The sequence below is a fragment of the Neovison vison genome, chromosome 12 (genome assembly GCF_020171115.1).
Source record: "Neovison vison isolate M4711 chromosome 12, ASM_NN_V1, whole genome shotgun sequence".
Lineage (NCBI taxonomy): Eukaryota > Metazoa > Chordata > Mammalia > Carnivora > Mustelidae > Neogale > Neogale vison.
In genome coordinates this window covers 100,458,569-100,482,855 of record NC_058102.1, presented here as the reverse complement: position 1 = coordinate 100,482,855, position 24,287 = coordinate 100,458,569, and the positions used below count along the sequence as shown (strand labels likewise).

At 42.6% G+C, this 24,287-nt stretch overlaps 1 protein-coding gene across 1 annotated transcript in view; it reads left to right on the top strand.

Moving 5' to 3' along the window:
- Positions 1-3,552: 3,552 nt before the first annotated feature.
- Positions 3,553-24,287, top strand: part of CS (citrate synthase) — a 28,085-nt gene continuing 7,350 nt past the window's right edge. The window contains exons 1-6 of the mRNA XM_044229164.1: positions 3,553-3,761; positions 18,304-18,354; positions 18,907-19,014; positions 19,915-19,980; positions 20,337-20,468; positions 20,723-20,911. Of these exons, the coding sequence (XP_044085099.1) occupies positions 3,720-3,761; positions 18,304-18,354; positions 18,907-19,014; positions 19,915-19,980; positions 20,337-20,468; positions 20,723-20,911 (588 nt within the window). The 5' untranslated portion in view covers positions 3,553-3,719. The remainder of the gene's footprint in view (positions 3,762-18,303; positions 18,355-18,906; positions 19,015-19,914; positions 19,981-20,336; positions 20,469-20,722; positions 20,912-24,287) is intronic.

The window sequence follows — 24,287 nt, the reverse complement described above, 5'->3', positions numbered from 1 at the left end:
ATGAGGTCTGGATGTGACTAAGCAAATTTATTATGTGAAAATCTAGTCCTTTAAAAGTTTTAGGGGCTACTGTGTGGCTCAGTCTGTTAAGCGTCTGTCTTCGGCTCAGGTCATGATCCCAGGGTCCTGCATTGAGCCCCGCATCAGGCCCCTGCTCAGTGGGGATCCTGCTTCTCCCTCCCTCCCTGTTCATTCTCTCCCTTTCAATCACTCAAATAAATCAAAATCTTTAAAAATTAAAAAAAAAAAGGTTTAGAGGGCTTTTATGCTATTAAAAAGGATTCAGAGCAGGGATAAGATTATCCTTTAAATATAGGACACGGATGAATAGCAAGGGTAAAAGAACTAGTATATGGTGAATCCTCCTATAACAAGCGCATACACCTTATTTAATCTTTACAATTCTAAGAAATAAATGTTACTCCCATTTTACAGATGAAGAAACTAAGCTCAAAGGGATTGTGTCTTGGGGAGCCAAGACTTCAGTCTTAGTGATCGTCTTACCCCTGGGCCAGTGGTCTTTCTGCTGTATTTCACTCCCTATATTTGACTCTCCATGTAGTCCCCAGTGCCTGTGTACACCAGTACTTTTATTTGTTTGAAAACTACCTCCCAAGTTTGAACACATGCCCTCTGACTCTAATAATCAACACGGAAAAGGCATCATACCTCCTGCAAGCTATTTCTCCAGACTGATTATTCCTTGTAATAAGAAGCCATTCTACCCCTGGTCACTTTAGGTGCTGTTTGTTTTTCCTACCTGTATGTATTCTGGGAGGGTCATGATTTATCATCTATTTCCAGGTATTAATGTACAAAAGTTTTATAGATAAGTAAGACTATAGTTCTTATTTTGTAAAATACTTCATAGAACACATTGTGCTGGCGTGCCCAGGAGACAGTTAACAATGACTCAGAGTTGCAGCTGATAATTCACAGTCATTACCATATAAACAATACAGCTTAGTAGTTAAGATACAGCTTTAGGCCAATCACAAACTATGATCCTCAGCAGGATACTTTATCTAAACCTTGGTTTTCTGCTCGGTGGAGATCCTATTATCTACATCCCTTAGAGTTGTTGTTGTGAAGATTAATTAAGATAAGGCGTGTACCACGTTTAGATAGTACCTAGAAATTTTAAGTATTCAATAAATTTAAGGTATTACCTGTTAAATACAGGAGACCGACTGAAATAGGCAGTTTCAGTTCAAGTTTAGATTGCATTTTCCCACTTATCCTTAGCCACCAGGGGGCACCATTGCCCCTGTCCATTTTAAAAAGAGGTCCTGCCAAGGTCAAGATGACCTCAATTGTCAGCCTTCTCTGCATTGCCCCTCTCCTCGGGCACTTAGGTGCATTTGGACCCAAAGCTCATTTGGCTGCTTTAGTTGAGCCAATCCTGCCTTAACTTTATTCTCTCCTCCCCAGGTCCCACTCACATTTAGAAACTGATTCTAAGCTAGATTCTGGGAGGTAGCATTTAGTCCTTCTCATCCCTGGCCTTTCCCACTGGCTTTATGTTAGTGGATGTCTGGACTAAACAACTTCAAAACAAGTCCATAAAGCCTTTGTAAGACTAGGCTGCAAAACACAGTGTCAAGAGGCTTAGAGCATTGCTGTTTCCCACCCTCCCTCCAATCATTAGAGCTCCAAAGTAGGTTACCCTTAAAGACACTCAATGATTATCTCTTTGGGGTAGGGGCAGGTGTGGCGGGACACCTGTCTGGTTCACTAGGTAAAGTGAGACTCTTGATCTCCGGGTTCTGAGTTCGAGCCCCACATTGGGCATATATATTACTTAAAAATAAAATCTCTAATGATAATATATAGAATAACAATTATTATTATTATCACTTTGGTCGCCTCACCCTGAGAATGCCTCCTGTCTTTTCGGGGCACTGGAGTTCAAGCTTCTGGTCAGCTGGTTAGTCTCTGTGGATGATTAACCAGAGAGCAGAAATCAGGTCAGACTATTCTAGGGTTAGGAGGAAATCCTCTGTGAGATGCTAAATTGGGAGCAAATATTGATCAGTGGCGCTTTGAAGTCACCGAGAAGGTAGTTGAGGTCAGTGTTCCTTTGGGGCTCTGCTTGGCTTCTCTTTTTGAAGTTCTTTCCTAAGACCTACCTATCTGATCCCCAAGCCAAAGGAGTATTGGTTGGTAGGTGTGAAGCTAGGTCCAAGGTAACTTGGGAAGAGAAAATGGTGGTTTCCCTTCTCTTACCCCAACTCCAAAATATAAACTAGTTTCCTTATAAAGTAGGTCTATCTAAACCTGGTTAAATGGCACTGAGACTTCTGAATATTATTACCGCTATGTGAAGAGATAAAAGGACTGTTCATTTGGGGCCTGGATTATAGATAAGGTGTCCTGGTCCTTGGGTCAGTTCTCTGCCCCTTGGTCAATGACAATGATATTCTTGGGCAGTAGAAAGGTTCTGAGGTCCTTCTTGTCTAGCTAGAGGAGTTAGTCAAGAGTGATGTGGAAGGTCACTTTAGTACTGTGGTTCATTTAATGGTCTCTGGGAAGCATATGATAAGGGTGTATAGAAGACAGCCAAGTAAGAGAAGGGGTCCAGAGGCCCAGTGGGAGTGATGTGACAAAAAGAGAGGGTGCTTAATGCCTGATTTTGAATGTGGGGTAGTCTGCAGCTTTTGATCTTATGGCTAGATGGGTGGGCTGGCTGCATGGGTTCATGTGACTGGAGTGGCAATGAGAATAATGCCCAGGACCTAGAGGTTCTAGCCTGTGATGGAAACCCATGTTTTGTTTTATTTATTTTTTATTATTATTTTTTTTAATGATTTTAAGTAATTTCTACACCCAAGATAAGGCTCCAACCTACAACCCCGATATCAATAGTGGCATGATCCACCGACTGAGCCAGCCAGGTGCCCTTGGCATTTGTAAGACTTCGATTTCCCTACACTGGACGCCGAACTGACAGCCCATAAAGAGCACTGGATACTCAGGCTCCTGCCTTTGCTTTCATTTCATTCTCCACATATTGGGGTCTGTTCATACCTATTAATACCATGGCCTCTGCTGACCTCAAATTGTCACCAGGCAGCCAACTCTGGCATCATAGCTTCTGTCCACATGACGTCACCTCTATGGCCATTAAGTCATTGACCAAAGACATTCATCACGAAATCGTGCCAATGGGTAGGAGGAGCAGTAAATGATCAGTAGCTGTGATAGAATATTAAGGGATTGGCTTCCGAGGGCCTTCTAAGGTCGGAGTCCTTGGGACCTTTTTCTCTCATATTCACCTCAGAACAAACCCCAAATGTATTAAAGGCAAGAAGGGAAGCCTAAGAAGGAAGTTAACTGACTTATCAGGCACTTATTTAGTCACCTACACGTCCCCCCCACCCCGCGCGCCCATCCCTAATTAGCCTAACCCAGGCGATCCAATCCTGCCCTCCACAACTGCTGTCAACGGCTCAGGTCCCGCCCCCACATACACCGGACCAATGGCCGAGCCCGAGGCGAGTCCCCTGAGAGGGGCGGGAGCGAGTTCGGGCAGTGGGCGGGGCCTCACTGAGGACCCCGGGCTGGGCGCCGCCGCCGGTTGTCTACCCTTTCCCTCAGCCACCTCCTTTCAACCTTGTCCACCCGTCGGCGCGGCCTTTGGTGCAGCGGCTGCAGCTCCCATTCCTGCCGCAGCGCTTTCCCCTCCTTCCCTCCCCGCCAGATCCCCGAGTTCGCCCGTCATGGCTTTACTCACTGCGGCCGCCCGGCTCTTGGGAGCCAAGGTGAGCAACTATGGGAGGGAGCGCGCGGCCCCAGGGTGGGGCTGAGGCGACTGCAGGCCCTCCAGCGCGGGGTCTCCCTCCCCTACCCAGACGCACCCCCGCGAGCCTTAAAGGGGCCCTGCGCTTGGCTGGTCGCCAGCCCTCTGTGGGGCTCTCAGGACCATGTGCTACACTGGCCTTCTGCGCCTGGGGGTGAAGAGAGCCCTGCCCGCCCCCGGCGTGCGGTCTTGGGCGGGTGGAGAGCTCGGATCCTACAGACACCCGCATGTCTAGAGTGGAAGAGCCATGTAAAAAAAGGGAGCTGCCAGTGGAGGACATAGGTGTTCTGTTCCATTGGAGTTAGGGAAGAGGCCTGCTTGGAGGAGGGGGTGCGGGGTTAGGAGAAGTGGCAGGAGTGAACAGATGTGCTCACTGTCCCAGGGCCAGAGATGGAGCAGTGACTAATTTCGGCTTCCGCCTTGTAGAGAGGGCCTTGTCGGTTTCTAAACTGCCTTTTTCCGTTTCACCAACCCAGTTTTTGAAGCTTTCAGTGACCAAGCTTTAGTAGTTCCTGCTAGTGGAGTGGGACTCAGGTCCTCTTTGTCCTTGGGACTCTTGCACTTACTCTTCACATAGGAGGAGCTTGGGTAGGGTGGAGCCCTTCTGTAAAACCTTCTGCATGGTTATCACATATGATTGGAGAAAGAACCAGAAAGATTGTTCCTTCAAACTGCAGGCCAATTAAGTGAAGATACTGGGCAGGATACAGTACTGCTAAAGTCACATGACCAGGCCTACTACTTGCTCACTCAGGTTTAGCTATTGCTTTTAAGTCTACGCAGGAGAGAGTCCTTTCATTCTTAAGGCCCTAATTTATTTGAATTTTGTTTCCTTTGGATCATAGGAATCTTGTTGCAGGTAATGGTGCTTTAAATTTCAGATTGCCAGGACTTTTGTCTCTGGGTAACTTATCTCTTTAAATAGAGAAACTTCTCTGTTAAGGGGGGAGTCCCAGTCCTCTCATCCAGGCAGGGACAGTCCCACAAGTGACCTTGACTTCTGCAAAGAGTTTATACTTTCTCTTCTGCAGATTAAAGCTGCCAGCACCTGAAGGAAAGGAAAATCTTAGAATGGTTTTGCTGTGTGTTATATTGCATGGTTGACAGATAAGGTGAAGCCTGTAGAATTTACACTGGGGTTCTTCCAGGTACCCAGCAGCAAGGTGGAGGCTGATCATTTGGGAGACACTTGTCTTACTTGACTGTTGCTTCTTCTGCTGCCAGGGAACAGGGTAAGGAAGCCTCTTGGGAAATGAAGCAAGTTCTAGATAGTGTTTTGGCAGAATAGGGGACATGACACTATAATTAGCTCATTCCAGAGCTCCTAACCCAGACCAAATAGATAATCTAACTCTTCAGTGAATTTGAAAAAGCTTTTAGAATTTACCTTTTGAATTTACTTTATCTTGTAAGCCTCTGGGGAAGTGCAGAAAGCTTTTGGGGTGACTACATAATTGTAGAATCATTATTGTTTTGTTTACTTCACTGTTATAAATGAACCTGAGGATCCCAGTAACTTGGAAGCTATTTGAAGGCTTTGGCCCTTAAAACGAGCAAAGCCCAAAAAATGCAGGAGTGGAAATTTCCTGAGATCTAAGTAGAATGACCAGGATACCAGGAAGCCTGTTCAGTTTGTCAGCATTGTTAGTATCTGCCTGTGTTTTCCAGATTTGCAGCTTAAGTGGTACTCAGTTTTACTTTTGCTGTTAAGGTAGGCTTTGAAAGGCAAAAATAAATGGTTTTCTGATCTGGAAGAACTGACGCCTACCACTTTGATTCTCAAGGTCAGATATAGTTTCACTTTTCTCAGAAGACTTTTTTTTAACCTTGCTAGGTGACACAAATGCCAGTCATTGTTGTGTTGTTCCACCTAACTTACTTTTAGGTAATTCAATGAACACCTGAATTGGAAAGAGACAAATTCAGAGCTTCCAGATTATTTGATTTCTTGTTTACCCAAGTGAACTTATACTTAGCAGTGACCTTAGTATCAGCTGTGGGTGCCTTAGCTTTGTGATGTATTACTTTTTCACATGTGATCTGGGTTTGGATTTGGGTTGGGAGTTAGAGTATGGCTACCAATTCACTTCTGGACTCTTAACACCAGTGTGACTTAACAAATTCTAGTTACTTCCTGTACCATTGAGAATTGCTCTTCCAAGCTAGGATGTTCAATGATTTTGAGAAAATCAAGACAAAAATATTTTTATGTTATTTCTAGACCTTTTCACGACACTTAAATGAATACCCATTAATTCCTTTACAGTAGACCTACACCACTGAGCATCTAGATAAATCGTAGTCTGAGGGGCGCCTGGGTGGCTCAGTGGGTTAAGCCACTGCCTTCAGCTTGGGTCATGATCTCAGGTCCTGGGATTGAGCCCCACATTGGGCTCTCTGTTAAGCGGGGAACCTGCTTCCCCCTCTCTGTCCGCCTGCCTCTCTGCCTACTTGTGATCTCTCTGTCAAATAAATAAATAAAAATCTTAAAAAAAAAATCCTATTCTGAAATTGGGTTCAACAAAACTAAGTCAGTTTTTTCTGTGAAATGTTAGTTAGGCTTACAGTCCAGAACTTTTATTTTTATTTTTATTTTTTAAACATTTTTTTAAAGTTTATTTATTTAAGTAATCTCTACACCCAACATAGGGCTTGAACCCATGACCCCAAGATCAAAAGAGTCATATGCTCTTCCAACTAAGCCAGCCACGCACCCTTTACAGACTAGAACTTTTAAAAGGCAGGTGCCCAAATCTGTATACCTTAACTTTGATTATTAGCCTACCCAAAGTGATGTCAGTTCCTTGATGCTTACTAGGTGGGCTAAAGATAAAAAATGGAAAGTAAAGCCTCCTCATGTGCTAATGGTGAGATGATTGCATTTGTCCTTCCTAGTGGCCTTGAGATTGGTAACAGATGAATACATGGGTATGAGGAAGCAGTGAGGTGAGCAGTGCTGAAGGAGATCATTAGATGGGAAGGCTGGCATTTCTGTTTCTTAGAATCCAAGTGGGCAGAAGGCAGGAAGCCAGATGTGGTACATCTCTCTAAAGCTACTCCGTAATTCTTTTTGCCCTGTTTCAGTGCTTTATGCAATAGAGTTGAGTAGGTCGTGAAGTTTGAAACAGTGAAGCAAAGCTAACAATGGGTTTCTGAGTATTTGAGGGGCTTTCAGTTTTTCCCTCAACTGCCCAAATTCTTTTTTTTTTTTTCCCTTCAGTTTTTGTTTTTAAGCAATCTCTATGTGGGGCGTGAATTCATGACCCCAAGATCAAGAGTTGCACACCCATGACTGAGCCAGTGCTCCTGAACTGCCCAAATTCTTTAGGTCCCTGTATTTCTTTCTTTCTTTTTTATTTTTTTAAGATCTTATTTATTAATTTGAGAGCGAGCGAGCATGAGAGAGAGCAGGGTGAGGGGCAGAAGGAGAAGTAGACTGCTCACTGAGCAAGGAGCCTGACGTGGGGCCTGATCTAGGGACTCCAGGATCATGACCTGAGCTGAAAGCAGATGCCCATCCTCTGGAGCCACCCAGGCACCCCTAGATCCCTGTATTTCTTTTCTTTTCTTTTTTTTTTTTTTTTTTTTTAAGATTTTATTTATTTATTTGACAGAGATCACAAGTAGGCAGAGAGAGAGGGAGGGAAGCAGGCTCCCCAGCGAGCAGAGAGCTGGATGCGGGGCTCAATCCCAGACTCTGGGATCATGACCTGAGCCAGAGGCAGAGGCTTTAACCCACTGAGCCACCCAGGCACCCCATAGATCCCTGTATTTCTTTTAACACATTATCATTTTGAAAGTTCTTGGGCTGCCTGGGTGGCTAAGTTGTTTAATCACCTGATTCTTGATTTTGACTCAGGTCATGATCTCAGGGTTATGAGATCAAGCCCCAAGTTGGGCTCAGTGCTGGACATGGAGCCTGCTTGAGATTCTTTCTCTCTCCTTCACCCCCACTAAAAAAAAGGAATGAAAAATAATAAATAGGGGCACCTGCGTGGCTCAGTTGGTTGAGCATCTCCCTTGGGCTCAGGTCATGATCCTGGGATCCCAGGTTTGAGCCCTATGTTGGGCTCCATGCTAAGTGGGGAGTGTGCTTCTCCCTCTGCCCTTCATCCCACTTGTGCTCTCTCTCTCGCTGTCTCTGTCCCTCTTTTGTATAAATAAGTAAATAAATAAATCTAAAAAATATATTAAAAGAAGAAAAATAATAATTAAAAAATGAAAGTTCTGTAAGTTCACAGTGGGCATCATCATGTGGGTTACCTGTTCGCATTGCACATTCATGAATCCTGTCTTCAGATTCTTGTTCAGCAAAATTGAGATGGGATCTGGAAAGTTGTTTGTTGTTTTGTTTTGTTTTCCAAGGACTTCTGTTGACTGATAGTGCCTTGTGGTCCCCTTCTGTTGGGCCAGTAAAGCCACATGCAGGACTTTTTATTTGCAACTTGGAGAATGTATATATGAAATTTTTGAGTATTTGGGCTTTTTTTGTGATTATTATTATTATTATTATTTTTAAAGATTTTATTTATTTGACAGAAAGAGATCACAAGCAGGCAGAGAGGCAGGCAGAGAGAGAGAGAGGAGGAAGCAGGCTCCCCGCTAAGCAGAGAGCCCGATGTGGGGCTCGATCCCAGGACCCTGGGACCATGACCTGAGCCAAAGGCAGAGGCTTTAACCCACTGAGCCACCCAGGCGCCCCTTTGTGATTATTTTTAAAATGGACTTCAAAAGTGACTATTTTAAGCAATAGTTCATTAGGCTATTTTCTCTAGGTTTGTTTTCCTAGGCCTTTTTTTCAAATGCCTTTAGAAAAGTTTCTTGGGATGCCCGGATGGCTCAGTCGGTTCATGTCCAACTCAGTTGTACGATCCCAAACTCCTGGGATCAAGTCCTGCATTGGGCTTCTTGCTTAGCAAAGAGCCTGCTTCTCTCTCTGCCTGCCACTCCCCCTGCTTGTGTGTGCTCTCTCTTTCTCTCTCTGATAAATAAAATCTTAGAAAGAAAGGGAAGTTTCTTGTAAATTTCTGAACCAAAGTGCTAGGCACTAAAACTTGTTAAGTACTCCTGGTAGAAGTGAGAGCAGTGTCTCATTCCCCAAAAACTAGTAGGACAGCAGATCCTGTAGACTTTATTCAGTAGTATATATGTAATGTGTATAGAATAAGTAGATGTTCAGAAAATATTTGTTAAAGAACGGTAAGGATTTCTTTTCTTTTTTTTTTTTTTTAAGATTTTATTTATTTATTCAACAGAGAGATAGCACAAGTAAGCAGACAGAGGGAAAAGGAGAAGCAGGCTCTCCGCTGAGCAGGGAGCCCGATGCGGGGCTCGATCCCAGGACCCTGGGATCATGACCAGAGCCAAAGGCAGACGGTTAACCGACTGAGCCACCCAGGCACCCCAAGGATTTCTATTGAAAGGAAAATTAGGACTCTTGATTCTTTTCTGAGGTCTTTGGTGGTCTTCCTTGGAGTAAATCTTTAGGGAAGAGTCTGTTAGAAAATGACAGTTATGTAGAATCATTAAGGAAACTACTGTGAGTATGAAGGGGATCAAAGTATGAAATCTGAAGATTGCTGTGCTCGGGCTATTAAGTGGGCTGACCAAGTAGTGCAGGCCACCTTCCAGTATCACCATAGTGAAACATAGATGTTAAAAGGCTTTAGTTCTCTGACCTGGTTTTGGGGAGAGAGGAGCCTTTGTCCTATGTGTGTTCTTTTTCCCTTAATGCAAGTTGTTCCTTCTGCATTGGAAGCCTTTGCAGCACAAGATTTTTCCTGCCAGTTATTAGTGCATTATGTTTGCTTCATCAACTAAGCCAGTTCTGGCTTGGCAAGTTCTGATCTTTTTTTTTTTTTATGAAGGACAAGGGCTCTATTAAAATCAGGAGCATCTTTCTCAGGCTTCTAATGTTGGAGCTCTTAAATATCTTGCAGGACACGTTCTAAATGTGCCTGGGATGGAGGACCAAAGAAAATTTGGCTCTTCCCCTTTGAAGTAAAGGCCCTAGGTGTGGATCAATGATGGTAGTAGCATGAGAGAGAAAGAACCACTTTTTAAAGTACTTATTCAAATAGGATTCCTTGGGCGCCTGGGTGGCTCAGTGGGTTAAGCCGCTTCCTTCGGCTCAGGTCATGATCCCAGGGTCCTGGGATCGAGTCCCACATCGCTGAGCGGAGAGCCTGCTTTCCTCTCTCTCTCTCTCTCTCTCTCTGCCTACTTGTGATCTCTCTCTGTCAAATAAATAAATAAAATCTTCAAATAGGATTCCTTTGTTCCTAGAATTTTAGGGCAGAGGAAGTAGTTTCAGATGATTTTTGGTGATTCGGCTAATCCTATTCCAGAAATACCCTAAGGTTTTTTTTTTTTGTTTTTTTTTTTTAAGATTTTATTTATTTATTTGACAGGCAGAGAGAGAGGAGGAAGCAGGCCCCCTGCTGAGCAGAGAGCCAGATGCGGGGCTTGATCCCAGCACCCTGGGATCATGACCTGAGCCGAAGGCAGCGGCTTTAACCCACTGAGCCACCCAGGCGCCCCCAGAAATACCCTAAGTTTTATAGGCAAGGCAAGTCTTTGGCATGGCAGAATTTCCTGCATATACTACTAGTCCTTTCTTCTCTTGGCCCTTTGTGATAGTGCATTTCCATCAATAATAGCAAACTCACTACGAGAGTTCTTGCAAGGGTTGGCAGCATTTGAGGTTTGACAAAGCCTCTTTTTTTTTTTTTTTTAAAGATTTTATTTATTTATTTGACAGACAGAGATCACAAGTAGGCAGAGGCAGGCAGAGATAGAAGAGGAAGCAGGCTCCCTGCTGAGCAGAGAGCCCGATGCGGGACTCGATCCCAGGACCCTGAGATCATGACCTGAGCCGAAGGCAGCGGCTTAACCCACTGAGCCACCCAGGCGCCCCTTGATAAAGCCTCTTAGTGGTTATAATACCCCCACCCTCACCCTGCAGAGAATCCTGGCTGTTAGGCACGTGAGCCAGGCCCTTGTCTTTGGAAGCAGCTGTCTCCCTCTCTCCTCATGAAGGAGCTGACCTATTGAATGAGGTGACTCCCTGATTCACCTGACAGCTGCTGTTCCAGTAGGGTGACTCTACACGTGGCATGCCTCCAGAAGGCAAAAGCCTAGTTGCCACACCTCGGAGTTAGGGGGCGGAGCTGGTAGGTGAAAGTTCAGGGATGACTCAGAAGTTTGTATCTGCCTGTCCCATCAGTGAGTATAGTCTGAACGCCCTATACAAAGCTATTCAGCAGGTTTCTGTGGCAGCTAGGAGATAGAGAACTGAAGTGTGTAGCCTTGGGTAGAACAGTCCTCCAGTATCTCCTTTCTAGTTGTCTGTTCTGCTGGGTAGTTAAATTTGTTTTCTTTCCTTGAGACGCCTCCCCTCTTGATCGGGAGGCCTTTAAAGCCCTTAAAAAGGAAATCAGGGCTTTATTTCCTGTTCTACAGGTAGAGGGAATTATCCATTTACCCCTTGCTCAGGTCTGACTGCCTCTTTCCTGGAATCCAACTACAGGAGAGGATAGTGACACTTGACATGGTAGGTAATAGGCCAACACTTTTCTGACACACATATTTATTTTATTTCATTTCATTTCATTTTTTATTTTTAAAAGATTTTATCCATGTATTTGACAGAGAGAGAGCACAAGCAGGCAGAGGCAGGCAGAGGGAGAGAGAGAAGCAGGCTCCCCACTGAGCAGGGAGCCCGACGCGGGGCCCAATCCCAGAACCCCAGGATCCTAACCTGAGCTGAAGGCAGCCACCCAACTATCTAAGCCACCCAGGCACCCAAGAGACACATATTTATTGGAACTTACTTATGTATAAGGCACTGTTCTAGATGCTTTCATGCAGATTGTTTTGTACAGTCTACTTATCTACCCCAGAATTGGCTTTATTATTATCAATTTAGAGGTGTGAAACCTGAGACCTAGAAGTTAGGTCATATAGCCAAGGTAACACAGCAAGGTAGTGGCAGAACCTGGACTTAAGACTGATCCTTAGTAATTGTACATCCTAGGGTCTACATTTTATCCTTCTGTTCCATTGCTTAACACTTTAGACCATGTATGTATCTCAAACTTTATTGTTCATATAGATCACCTTTTGAGCTTATTAAACTGCAGATTTGGATGCAGTAGGTCTGAGGTGAGGCCCAAGATTCTGCATTTCTGACAAGCTCCAGGTAATGCTAATGCTACCAGCTGGGCAGTCATATTTTAAAGACTTTTTTTTTTTTTTTTTTTTTTTAATTTATTTGACAGAGACCCCAAGTAGGCAGAGAGGCAGGCAGGGAGAGAGAGGAGAAAGCAGGCTCCCCGGTGAGCAGAGAGCCCGATGTGGGGCTCGATCCCAGGACTCTGGGATCATGACCTGGGCCGAAGACAAAGGCTTTAACCCACTGAGCCACCCAGGCTCCCCTAGGCAGTTGTATTTTAAATAGCAAGGCTTTTGAGTACCTTTACATATGTCCTTATTAGACTTATCAGACTTTGAGCTAAGTAGCTTGAGTGTTATTCTAAATATGGAGAAGGAAAGGAAAACAATACAGTTTACCCTTGAGCAACATAGTTTGAACTGTGCTGGTCCACTTACATGTGGCTTTTTTACAGTACAGTACTGCAAATATGTTTTTTTCCTTATGATTTTCTTAGTAACATTTTCTCTAGCTTTTTTGTAAGAATACAGTATATAATATATGTAACATACAAGATAGGTATGAATAGACTTTATATTATCAATAAAGCTTCTCAACAGTAGGCTATTAGTAGTTAAATTTTGGGAGAGTCAAGAGTTATATCCAGATTTTTTTTTTTTAAAGAATTTATTTATTTATTTGACAGAGAGAGAGGAGGAAGCAGGCTCCCCGCTGAGTAGAGATCCTGATGTGGGACTCGATCCCAGGACCCTGGGATCATGACCTGAGCCGAAGGCAGTGGCTTAACCCACTGAGCCACCCAGGCGCCCTATATCCAGATTTTTGACTGCATGGGGGCGGGTTGGGGGAAGGTCTGTATCACTAATTCCTGTATTGTTCAAGAGTCAACGGTAGTTACTTGTTTTGCTTTGGATGTCTGTTATTTCATAATGGAGCTGTAGCTAAAACCCAGGTTTCCTTTCCAAATTCCAAGTTATGTGCTCTGTCTTCTACATCATTAGATAAAATTGTTCTAACTTGAATTTTTCCTATTCTACCCTTTTGAGTGGTTAAGTCAATGAATTGCTGCCTTTAAGATTTTTTTTTTTTTTTAATTTATTTGAGAGAGAGAGACAGTGAGAGAGAGAATGAGCAAGGAGAAGGTCAGAGAGCGAAGCAGACTCCCCATGGAGCTGGGAGCCTGATGTGGGACTCGATCCCGGGACTCCAGGATCACGCCCTGAGCCGGAGGCAGTCGTTTAACCAACTGCGCCACCCAGGCGTCCCGAATTGCTGCCTTTAAAATCCTTTTAATTTCTTTAGTTTTCTTGGTTAGCTAAAAATATGACTAATCCTGATGCTGAAGGGTGTGAGAAAATTGACATACTGTTTAATTTTATAATTACCTTTTTTAAGGATTTTATTATTTATTTGATAGACAGAGATCACAAGTAGGCAGAGAGGCAGGCAGAGAGAGAGGGATCAGGTTCCCCACGGAGCAGAGAGCCCATTGCGGGGCTCGATCCCAGGACGCTGGGATCATGACCTGAGCCGAAGGCAGAGGCTTTAACCCACTGAGCTACCCAGGCACCCCTAATTTTATAATTATTTTATAACAAATGCAGAATATTTGCTTTAGGCCAGATGTCATTTTAAGTGCTTTTTAAGGGACGCCTGGGTGGCTCAGTTGGTTAAGCAGCTGCCTTCGGCTCAGGTCATGATCTCAGCGTCCTGGGATCGAGCCCCGCAATGGGCTCTCTGCTCCGTGGGGAACCTGATCCCTCTCTCTCTGCCTGCCTCTCTGTCTGCCTGTGCTCGCTCTCTCTCCCTCCCTCTCTGACAAATAAATAAATAAAATCTTTAAGTGCTTTTTAAGTGTTGACTTAATTAATCCTCACCGCAGTCCTTTGAAATAGTTACTATTATTGTTCCCATTTTACAGATAAGGAAATCGAGGCATAGAAACATTAAATGACTTGGCTGGAATCACACAGGTGATAAGTGGCAAAAAAGGGCTTTAGAAATAGAATATACTGGCTTTATTCTATAGTTACATAGCCACGCTATCCACAAACTAGTGTTGCTTTGCAAATTGGAGTTCTGGCTAAGAAGTGTTGCAGATCTCAGAGATCAGGAATAGTAGAGATCATCCCTCTAAGTTACTCCTGAAGCTCCTCACATGAAATGGCAAAGATACTCCGTATAAATAAAGGTAATGAAGACTTCACTGATGTTGGAAGTGGGGTGATAGTTTAGTTCTCAGTTTCTCTTCCTATGCATTCTCCTAAAGTAGCATTCATATAAATATATCTGAGAAATGAATATAACAAAGCAGCAGTCATGACCCATCTGATTCCTTTGAATGGTGTCTCATCTCCCAGTCTTGTTAGGTGATCTGCCTTCCTTTTCTTTCTGATTTCCTCATTTTTTGCTGCTTTTTGTTTGTTTTATCTTGAAGTAAAAGAAGAGGGCAGCTCATTAATTCTAGCAGTTCTCTCACAAGGAGGAAAGAAACTATTTTTGTTCTGTTTTACGTTCATATTCGTGGAAGAAAGGACTTCAGCCTGAGGGAATTCCATTTTCCTCTTTTTTTTTTTCTAAGATTTTATTTATTTGAGAGAGCATGAACAGGGGACAGGGTCCGAGGGAGAAGGACAAGCAGATTTCCTGCTGAGTGCAGAGCCCAGTGTGGGGCTCGATCCCAGAACCCTGAGATCATGACCTGAGCTGAAGTCAGATGCTTAACTGAGTGAACCATCCAGGCACCCCTCCATTTTCATCTAAATTAAGATGTGGACAGTCACTCTTTGTTGACCTTGGATAGGTTTTTTTTTTTTACCCCCGTAAGATTTAACCTTAAAATACAGCCAGCCAGCTATTGTAGAAACTTTTTTCTTTTAAGATTTTTTTTTTTTTACTTTTTTTTCAAGATTTTATTTATTTATTCGACAGAGAGCATAAGCAGGGGGAGCTGCAGAGGGAGAGGGAGAAGCAGGCTCCCCAAGGAGCAGGGAACCCGACGCAGGGCTCAATCCCAGGACCCTGGGATCACGACCCAAGCTGAAGGCAGATGCCTAACCAATTGAGCCACACCAGGTGTCCCTAAATATTTTATTTATTTTATTTTTAAAATATTTTATTTATTTGTATGACAGAGAGAGAGACAGCGAGAGCAGGAACATAAGCAGGGGGAGTGGGAGAGGGAAAGCAGGCTTCCCACTGAGTAGGAAGTCCGATGTGGGGCTCCATCCCAGGACTCTGGGATCATGACCTGAGCCGAAGGCAGATGTTTTACCATCTGAGCCACCCAGGCGCCCCAAAGATTTTACTTTTAAGTAATCTCTACACCCAACATGGAGCAGAACTCACAATGCCCCAGATCAAGAGTCAGATCTCAGAGTCCTGGGATCAAGCCCCACACTGGGCTCTCTGCTCAGCAGGGAGCCTGCTTCCTCCTCTCTCTCTCTGCCTGCCTCTCTGCCTACTTGTAATCTCTGTCTGTCAAATAAATAAATAAAATCTTTTTTAAAAAAAGAGTCAGATGCTCTACCAACTGAGCCAGCAGGGTACCCTGCCATTATAGAAACTTAAAGATGATTTAAAAGTGGAAAAATTGGGCGCCTGGGTGGCTCAGTGGGTTAAAGCCTCTGCCTTCGGCTCAGGTCATGATCTCAGGGTCCTGGGATCGAGTTCCGCATCGGGCTCTCTGCTCAGCAGGGAGCCCGCTTCCTCCTCTCTCTCTCTCTGCCTTCCTCTCTGCCTACTTGTGATCTCTCTCTGTCAAATAAATAAATAAAATCTTGAAAAAAAAAAGTGGAAAAATTATTTATGAGGAGATTTTAACATCTTTCTTCTCTAAGATGATATGTGCCCATGTAGCCTTTTTAGAACCAAACTGCCACACCAACCAACCACCCACAGTTGAAAGGTCTGCTGCAGGGCTGATGTAGTCTCTGGGAGGTGGCCCTTCTATAACAGGGGAACTGTGGGACCACAGAGCGTGGAATAGAACTTACTCTCATGTTTTCTCTTGTTCACTTTTTGGTGACTAGTAAGAAAAGGTAAAATTATTTCTTAGGTGCTAGGTCAAATTCCCATTTGCCCCATGTAGGGTGAAGAGACTAAAGGCCTATTTGTGCCACCTACTTTTGCCCAGATGGTCTTCAGTGAACCAGAAGAGACTCTTTAGGAAGTTAATGAAAGGAGTTAAAGACAGTCCTGGTTAACAAAGCTGAGGCAGCCCCCTTTACTTTAGGGGCATAGTAACTTACCTTGTACTCTCTGAATTTAGCTTTGAATTCGTTTGTTTGTTTGTTTTAAATTTTTTAAATTTTTTTAATCTTGTTAGTTTTTGAAGATTTTATTTATTTTAGAGGGAGGCTGCATGTGTGGAAGATGGGAGGCGGGCAGAGGGAGAGACAATCTCAAGTAGTCTCCACACTCTTGATTTTGGCTCAGGTCATGATCTCAGGGTGGTGGGATCAAGCCCCAGTTGGCTCTGTACTTGGCGCATAATCTGCTTAAGATTCTCTCTCCCTTGGGGCGCCTGGGTGGCTCAGTGGGTTAAAGCCTCTGCCTTCAGCTCAGGTCATGATCCCAGGGTCCTGGGATTGAGCCCCGCATCGGGCTCTCTGCCCAGCAGGGAGCCTGCTTCCCTTCCTCTCTCTGCCTGCCTCTCTGCCTACCTGTGATCTCTGTCTGTCAAATAAATAAATAAAATCTTTAAAAAAAAAAAAAGCCTCTGCCTTCAGTTCAGGTCATGATCCCAGGGTCCCGGTATCGAGCCCCACGTTGGGCTCTCTGCTCGGCAGGGAGCCTGCTTCGCCCTCTCTCTGACTGCCTCTCTGCCTATTTGTGATCTCTCTCTATGTGTCAAATAAATAAATAAAATCTTAAAAAAAAGAAAAAATTCTCTCTCCCTCACCCTTTTCCCCTCCCCCTTCTCTAAAACAAAACAAAACAACACAAACAAAAAACACAGCTTTTCTGAAGGATCTCTTCCCTTTTCAGCTCTCCCTGATGCCCCAACAGAAGGTGAAATACTAAATTCTAAAAAATCTCCAGCCTTTCTGAACTCTCACTTTAGGCGTGTAGTGTTTTAGAACTTACACAGTACTATGGCTTCAAATGATTTTCAACACAATCAAACAACAGTGCAGTAGTTACTACAAGAAAAGGTGTATCTGGCCTTTTGGCAAAAAGAAGAAAGGTTTGATCTTGCTACTGGATTAGTTTATCTGTGTATGTAATTTTTTTAGTTTGCAAAGTGCTTTCACAATACTGTAATTCAATTATCACAAGACAACCTGTGAGATATGTGGTGCGTATTTAACACCAGTTAAATAGGCTTAGTTTGACTTTCTCATTTTATATTCAAAATAATCTTGTGCAGAAAAGTTAATCTTGTCAAACTTTATAGCTGGTTAGTAGTATAATTGTTGTCTTTTTCAAAGGCAGTGTTGAACTTTCTGTTGCAAATCAGCAGTCTTCTCATAGAAAGTAACTTTTCTTTTGGGGGGAAAAAACCTATCTCTAAACAGAAAACATAGGTTAGCTATACTATTCATCTTTGTAGTAAAGAATAGCCTTGAATCTCAGACCTGTCTTTACGGTTCTGAAGTATATCTTTAAAAATTCCTTTAGTACAGTTGTGTCACTGATAAACTCAGCTTTTGTTTTTCTGAAATGTCTTTTTTTTTGCCCTCTTTTGAGACTTTTTCCTTACCTGGATATACAACTTTAGCTTAATTATTTTTTCTCAGCACTTAAAATGTAATTTTCCAGTTTTCTAGTTTCCCAATGCTGTTTTTGAGTGGTCTGTCCATTGTTACATTGTAGGTATTCTGTTTTCACTGTGCATTTTCCAGAAATCTGTGAAAGGCGGCCTCTGCCTGTGGGCTGCCCTAGACTGGAGGGGTTGAAGTGCTGCCAAAAGACTAGATTCAGGAGAGGTCTTACCAGCAGGGTGAGGTAGTTGATCAGTTTCCTCATTTGCTCTTCTGAGGCCTACCCAGAACAATTGACAGCTAGAGTGGGATGGCCTGGGTACTCCCAACAATTGCCCCTCTGACCTTTTCTGTGCCTAACAAAGCCCAGGCAGAAACCCAGATGATGGGAAGGAGCCTCTCCTCAGGGAATGCTATTAAAGCTATGGATGCAAGACACAGAGTTAGGTCTGCCATTGCTCCAGACTGGGAACTCCTTCAAAGCTGTTTAGGGCCTTTCACAGCTCTTTTTTATGTCAGACTGTCCTTGGAGGCTAAGATGAAAAGAGATGAGTCACTATAACTCCTTTTTAATATTATAGGAGGGAAGAGTAACTGTTGCATAAGGTTTTGTGTTTTCTCTGCAGAATGCATCTTGTCTTGTTCTTGCTGCTCGGCATGCCAGCGCTTCCTCTACGGTAAGGTTTGGAAAGGAGAATCACTGAGGCAATCTGATCCTGGGATTGTGGGGTGGGGAGCAGCAGTTGGTTACCACCTAGCCTCTCATCATTATCCTAAATAACTCTAAGAGGTGTCCCTTGTTACTGTTGTTATAAATTATTAGTATTATTACTATTTTAAGAAATAATTCAGTAGTAAAGTGAGATGGAAATATCAAATATTTTTGCCTAATTTTTTAAGTTGTAGTAAAATATGCATAACAGAAAGTTTTCCATTTTAATATGTACAGTTTAGTGACAGTAAGTACAGTCATGTTATTGTACAACTGTCACCACTGTCCATCTCCAGAACTTTTCATCTTCCCAAATTGAAGTAGCCATTAAATAATAAGCTCTCCCATTCCCTCCCTCTCTACTTCTTTTACCTTCATCTGTGCACAGTAGTTGACTGATTTTCTCTGGCAGATTGAGAAAGCCAGATTTTAAAAAACAGTCTCAACATACCTACTTTGTAGGAAAAATATAATCAACACTTTGATCATCACTTAACTTCTCTATTTCTCTTTTTAGAATTTGAAAGATATATTGGCTGACCTGATACCTAAGGAGCAGGCCAGAATAAAGACCTTCAGGCAGCAACATGGCAAGACGGTAGTGGGCCAGATCACTGTGGACATGGTAAAGATTATGGGGTTTTGGCTGGAAAAAGTAGCTCTGTAATGTGCCTCAACAAAAAATACCATTCTCTTCACAGGCTATTCAGAAGCATCCAAGCATCCTGTCCCAAATATGGAAATGTTGGCACTTATGATGTTTGTTAGAAATTAGACTATTCTTTTCTGTGAATTTAATAGTTGAGCCTAACCTAATTTATCTATGGGAGGGATGAATAAAGTTTCTATTCTTCTTCCAACCCCTCAGCTTTTGGGGCCAGGACTATTAGAATTAATGCTGTGATTTATACCACAGATTTAGCAGACCAATGAGAACAGTTTTAGGATGGCTTCTTCTCCAGCCCGACGAGTCTGAGCAGCTCAGATGATGATTCCCCAGCACTGTTTAGCCTGTGGTCTCTATCTCCTTTTCCTGTTATAGATCACATTTTTGTTTTTGTTTTTGTTTTCTCTTAAGATTTTAATTACTTATTGGACAGAGAGCACAAGCAGAGGAGTGGGGCAGGCAGAGGGAGAGGGAGAAGCAGGCTCCCTGCTGAGTAGAGATTCCCAAAGTGGAGCTCAATCCCAGGGCTCTGGGACCATGACTAGAGCCTAAGGCAAATGCTTAACCTAAGTCTGAGCCACCCAAGCGCTCCAATAGATCCCATTCTGTTGACTTTGGTTGGTGGGAATGAGAGGTAAGACTGGATAGTTAAATAAAGATAATGATTTTTCAGCTTAAACTTTTCATTTCCAATGTTAGTGGTCTTCCTTGCAAAGTTTTTAGTTAACTCAGAAATCTTTCCAAAATGAAGTGTTGTAAGTCAGAGAATACATTTCATCTCTCAGATCTCGAGAAACATTAACAAGCTCTAGTCTGAGTTATTCTGACTACTGGTTACATCTTGTCTTTTTCTTTTAGATGTATGGTGGCATGAGAGGCATGAAGGGATTAGTATATGAAACATCAGTTCTTGATCCTGATGAGGTAAGAGAGACCCTTATGTCAACACTAATAATCACTGAGTTTACTGACTGTTTGCACACCCTGGATTAGACTGGTGAGGGTAAGGAAAACAAAGCATCTGCCTTCATGTTTTGGAAGATGGAAAATAGGTACATATGGAATAACTGAAGAATATACTTTTTCAGTATATCAATGAGTAAAACTAAAAGTACCAAACAGAATTAAGTCATGTGAAGATTTAAGCTTTTAAAAACAATTTTTTTTAAGCTTTAGAAATTCTAACTTGTTGAAAGGTCTGATAAGAGTGAGAGTAGTCAATTATGTGACTTCTAGGCTGATACATTTAAGATTTGCACCTCTTACTCTTCTGTCTCAAGGGCATCCGTTTCCGAGGCTACAGTATCCCTGAATGCCAGAAACTGCTGCCCAAGGCTAAAGGGGGTGAAGAACCACTGCCGGAGGGCTTATTTTGGTTGCTGGTAACTGGACAAGTCCCAACAGAGGAACAGGTAAAGCAGAAAGCTATTGGCCCTTCTCATTCTCTTCCTCCTTTGCCTTTCTCTAATCTCAGACACTTAATCCTGATCTGGCTCTGGGTGGTGGTTTATAGGGATGTGTAGTGAGGGGAAGGAATCACAGCAGAGTTCTGTATAAGTGGACTGGGTTGAATTCTCTTGGACTTTCTTTACTCAGATGTCACTCTCTTTTTATTTCTCCTCTTTTCCTTTGCCTAGTGTCCTGAGCAATGTCTCCCTTTCCACAGGTGTCTTGGCTCTCAAAAGAATGGGCAAAGAGGGCAGCTCTACCTTCCCATGTGGTCACCATGCTGGACAACTTCCCCACCAATCTACACCCCATGTCTCAGCTCAGTGCTGCTATTACAGCCCTCAACAGTGAAAGTAACTTTGCCCGAGCATACGCAGAGGGTATCCATCGAACCAAGTACTGGGAGGTAGGAAATTTTGATGGCAATGATTGATGTGTGGTGGAGATTCAAAGAACTTGAGCGTGAAGGAAGAAAAAGGAATGTAGAATCTTCAGGAGAACTACTTCTCTGAGTTATGCCAGAAGCTCATTTAACACATTTTTATTTTAGGCTTGCTTTCTTTCAGTCCTTAGGATTACACAGATAAATAGAACATGCTTTCTATCACCAAGTTTATTGATTTGGTTAGGGTGATATACGTGTAAAAAAAATTACAGTTCAGTAGTCTTGCTGTAATAGAGGTATTAAACAGGGCTTTTGGAACACTGGAAAGGACATAACTTAACTGGAGGGTCCCAGAGGAAGATTTTGCAGAGCAGTCTCACCCTAGCCCCCAAAAGTCCCTTCTTCTTCTTCTTCTTCTTCTTCTTCTTCTTCTTCAAATATGGAGAACCTTGAGAACGTTAGGTGAATGGCACTAAGGCAGTTCTAGAGTCTAGGAGGACTAATGCCAATCAGCCAGTGTTCTGTACTGTCCCATTCAAGATACCTCTCAGGAGCAGAAGGATGGTTAGTATCCTGGAAGTGGGATCCAGACACAAATGAGCTTTATTTTCTGAAAATGAAATGTGATTTTAATAGTTCGAACTGGTCTGAGTATGTGAAGACTATTGTGCCTTGTCCCAATGCATAGTACATAATTGCTTCCGTTCTCTTTCCAGTACCCCACATGGTACCCACAAACACTGGGTAAAGGACAAGTTATCTGGCTAGGTTTACAGCAAGACATCTCATTTTCTTTCCTTGTTTGGAGACAGATAATACAGAACAGATCAGTTCCTTTTTGCAAAGCAGGTACATTAGATGATTTGACCAGGAGAAAGCCCCCAAAGAGTTCACTTGATGCCTGGCACAGAAGAGCATGCATCGCCCACTGGTCTGATGCAATGCTCTTGGGGTTTTGGCAAATCCTCCTTCATTTGATTGGTCAATATTTACTCAGTGCCAACTGTGTGTAAAGAATTGTGTTTGCTATTGGGGGAAAGAGGGAGAGTGGGTTTGAAATTAGTCTGGTTGGCATTGAGAAGGAAGGTATAGGAATGATGGAAAATACACACTTTCACAAGTACTTAAAGTGTATTTAAAGCCATATATCAGCAGGCTCAGAAGTTTGTAGAATCTGAATATATTGCTTTCCATTTTCTTTTTTGCTATTCAAGCTTGTTATTTTTATGGGTCACCATAACAGAAAAGGTTAAATTGAGATGAGCAGTTCTGCTATTGTAAAACTTGTCTTTTAGAAATTTACCATGTAGATGTGGCTGTTAACTGCTTATAATGCCGTTGTCTTGACTGTCATGAGACGGGGAGAAAACAGCTTCTTCATGCTTTACAATAGATGTTTGTAAGATATTTCCTAGGCATCCAAACATGCTTCATTACTTTATACTGTTCTTTACTGAATTGTTAAAATGAATCCTGTTTCAACGTACATCATTGCTTGTTCTGCCATTATCTCTTCATGAGATGTCAGGTGAGTGTGGTTGTCTTGAGGTGAATGTGTTATATTCCACGACTTTGCCGATCTTTTGGAGAGTATTTATAAGCAGTACTGATGTATTTGTCAGCCGTAGGGTATGTGTCTGATGAGTTTACACTGCACAAACACTAGCACTGGTAACTGCTTTAGTTCAGTAGAGCTTCATGCTCTTTTGGTATTACATGTTGTACATGTAGATTACATGTATATTACATGTGGTCAGACACACTATTTCTGTTCAATGCTCTGCCTTGGTTAACCATAGGTTACTTAAGTAGAAATGCATGACATCATTAGGCTGGTTATTTCTGTTTGAAAATTTATGTCGAGGGGTGCCTGGGTGGCTCAGTAGGTTAAGCCTCTGTCTTTGGCTCAGGTCATGATCTCAGGGTCCTGGGATCGAGTCCCGCATCAGACTCTCTGCTCAGCAGGGAGCCTGTTTCCCCCTCTCTGCCTGCCTCTCTGCCTACTTGTGATCTGTCAAATAAATAAATAAAATCTAATAAATAAATAAAAATTAAAAAAATAAAAATTTATGTCAAGGAGTTTATGTATGACCTGAGTTTTTACTAGAGCCATCAGTCAGTTCATACTTTTTTTTTTTTTTTCTTTTTAATGTATACCTTAAGAGGATGATTTTTAGAATGTAACATTTCTTCCATAACAGAGATCAATAGTATAGTATAATCTATTGAGTTGAAAAAGTTAGGTCTCTTGCTGAATGACCTCACTTCACTCATGACCAGGAGATTGCTATGATGCAACCAGGTGTTTATTATCAAATAACCTTAAGATGTTGAATACAGGGGCACCTGGGTGACTCAGTTGTTAAGCGTCTGCCTTTGGCTCAGGTCATGATCCCAGAGTCCTGGGATCAAGTCCTGCATTGGGCTCCCTGCTCAGTGGGAAGCCTGCTTCTCCCTCTCCCATTCCCCCTGCTTATGTTCCCTCTCTCACTGTGTCTCTGTCATATAAATAAATAAAATCTTTAAAAAAAAATGTTGAATTCAGTAAAATTTGCTAAGTAGCTGGCAGATCAAGTTTTCCTGATAATGCCACCTTTATAAAGCCTATGACTGGTATACATAGGTTTTGAAGTTTTATAATAAAATCACCATCCAAACCCCTGAAAACTTTTGAATACATGTCTGATATTGTGCTTAAATTCTTTTTAATCATTATCTGATTTAATCCTCAGAACAACCCTATGAGGTAGATGTTATTTGTTATTCTCATTTTACTGAATGGGAAAACTCAGGATTAGAGGAGTAGCCCAAGGTCTTGCAGCTAAAAGTGATAGAGACCAGATTCAAACTTGAGTTTCCCTCACTCTGGGGGCTCTTCACAATTAATACTAGCTTTCTTCTTTCTCTTTGTCTCCTTAAAAATGATTGAAAGCTAACTACCTGGCCAGGATTTTGGTAGCCATGGAGGTGCTGGCTCACGTTGATGATTATAGTCAGCTTTGTAACCTTTATTCCAGATAGTTGTGATGTTGACATGTCTTAATTGTCTTTTTAATTCCAAGGCTTGATGAAGAATGTGTTGGTGCAAATAGCTAATAGCACCTCAGTGTTAGCTTATTAAAAAATAAATAGGAGTTTTTTGTCATTTTTGCTTTGTTTTGTTTTGTGTTGATCTCTTCTTGACTATACAGCATTGACCATAGTAAGGATCCCACATTGTCATACCTGGTCTGATACATGTTGGTTTATAAACTTCATTCTCAGTAGTGGAAATTGACACACAATCTCCTTTATATGTCTTCTTTTTGATGTGGCCATCCATACTTTCCAAATAGTTTTGCAAGTTAGTATATTTACCACAGATAACAATTTGTCTAGCCAGGATTCTGTTCTTGGC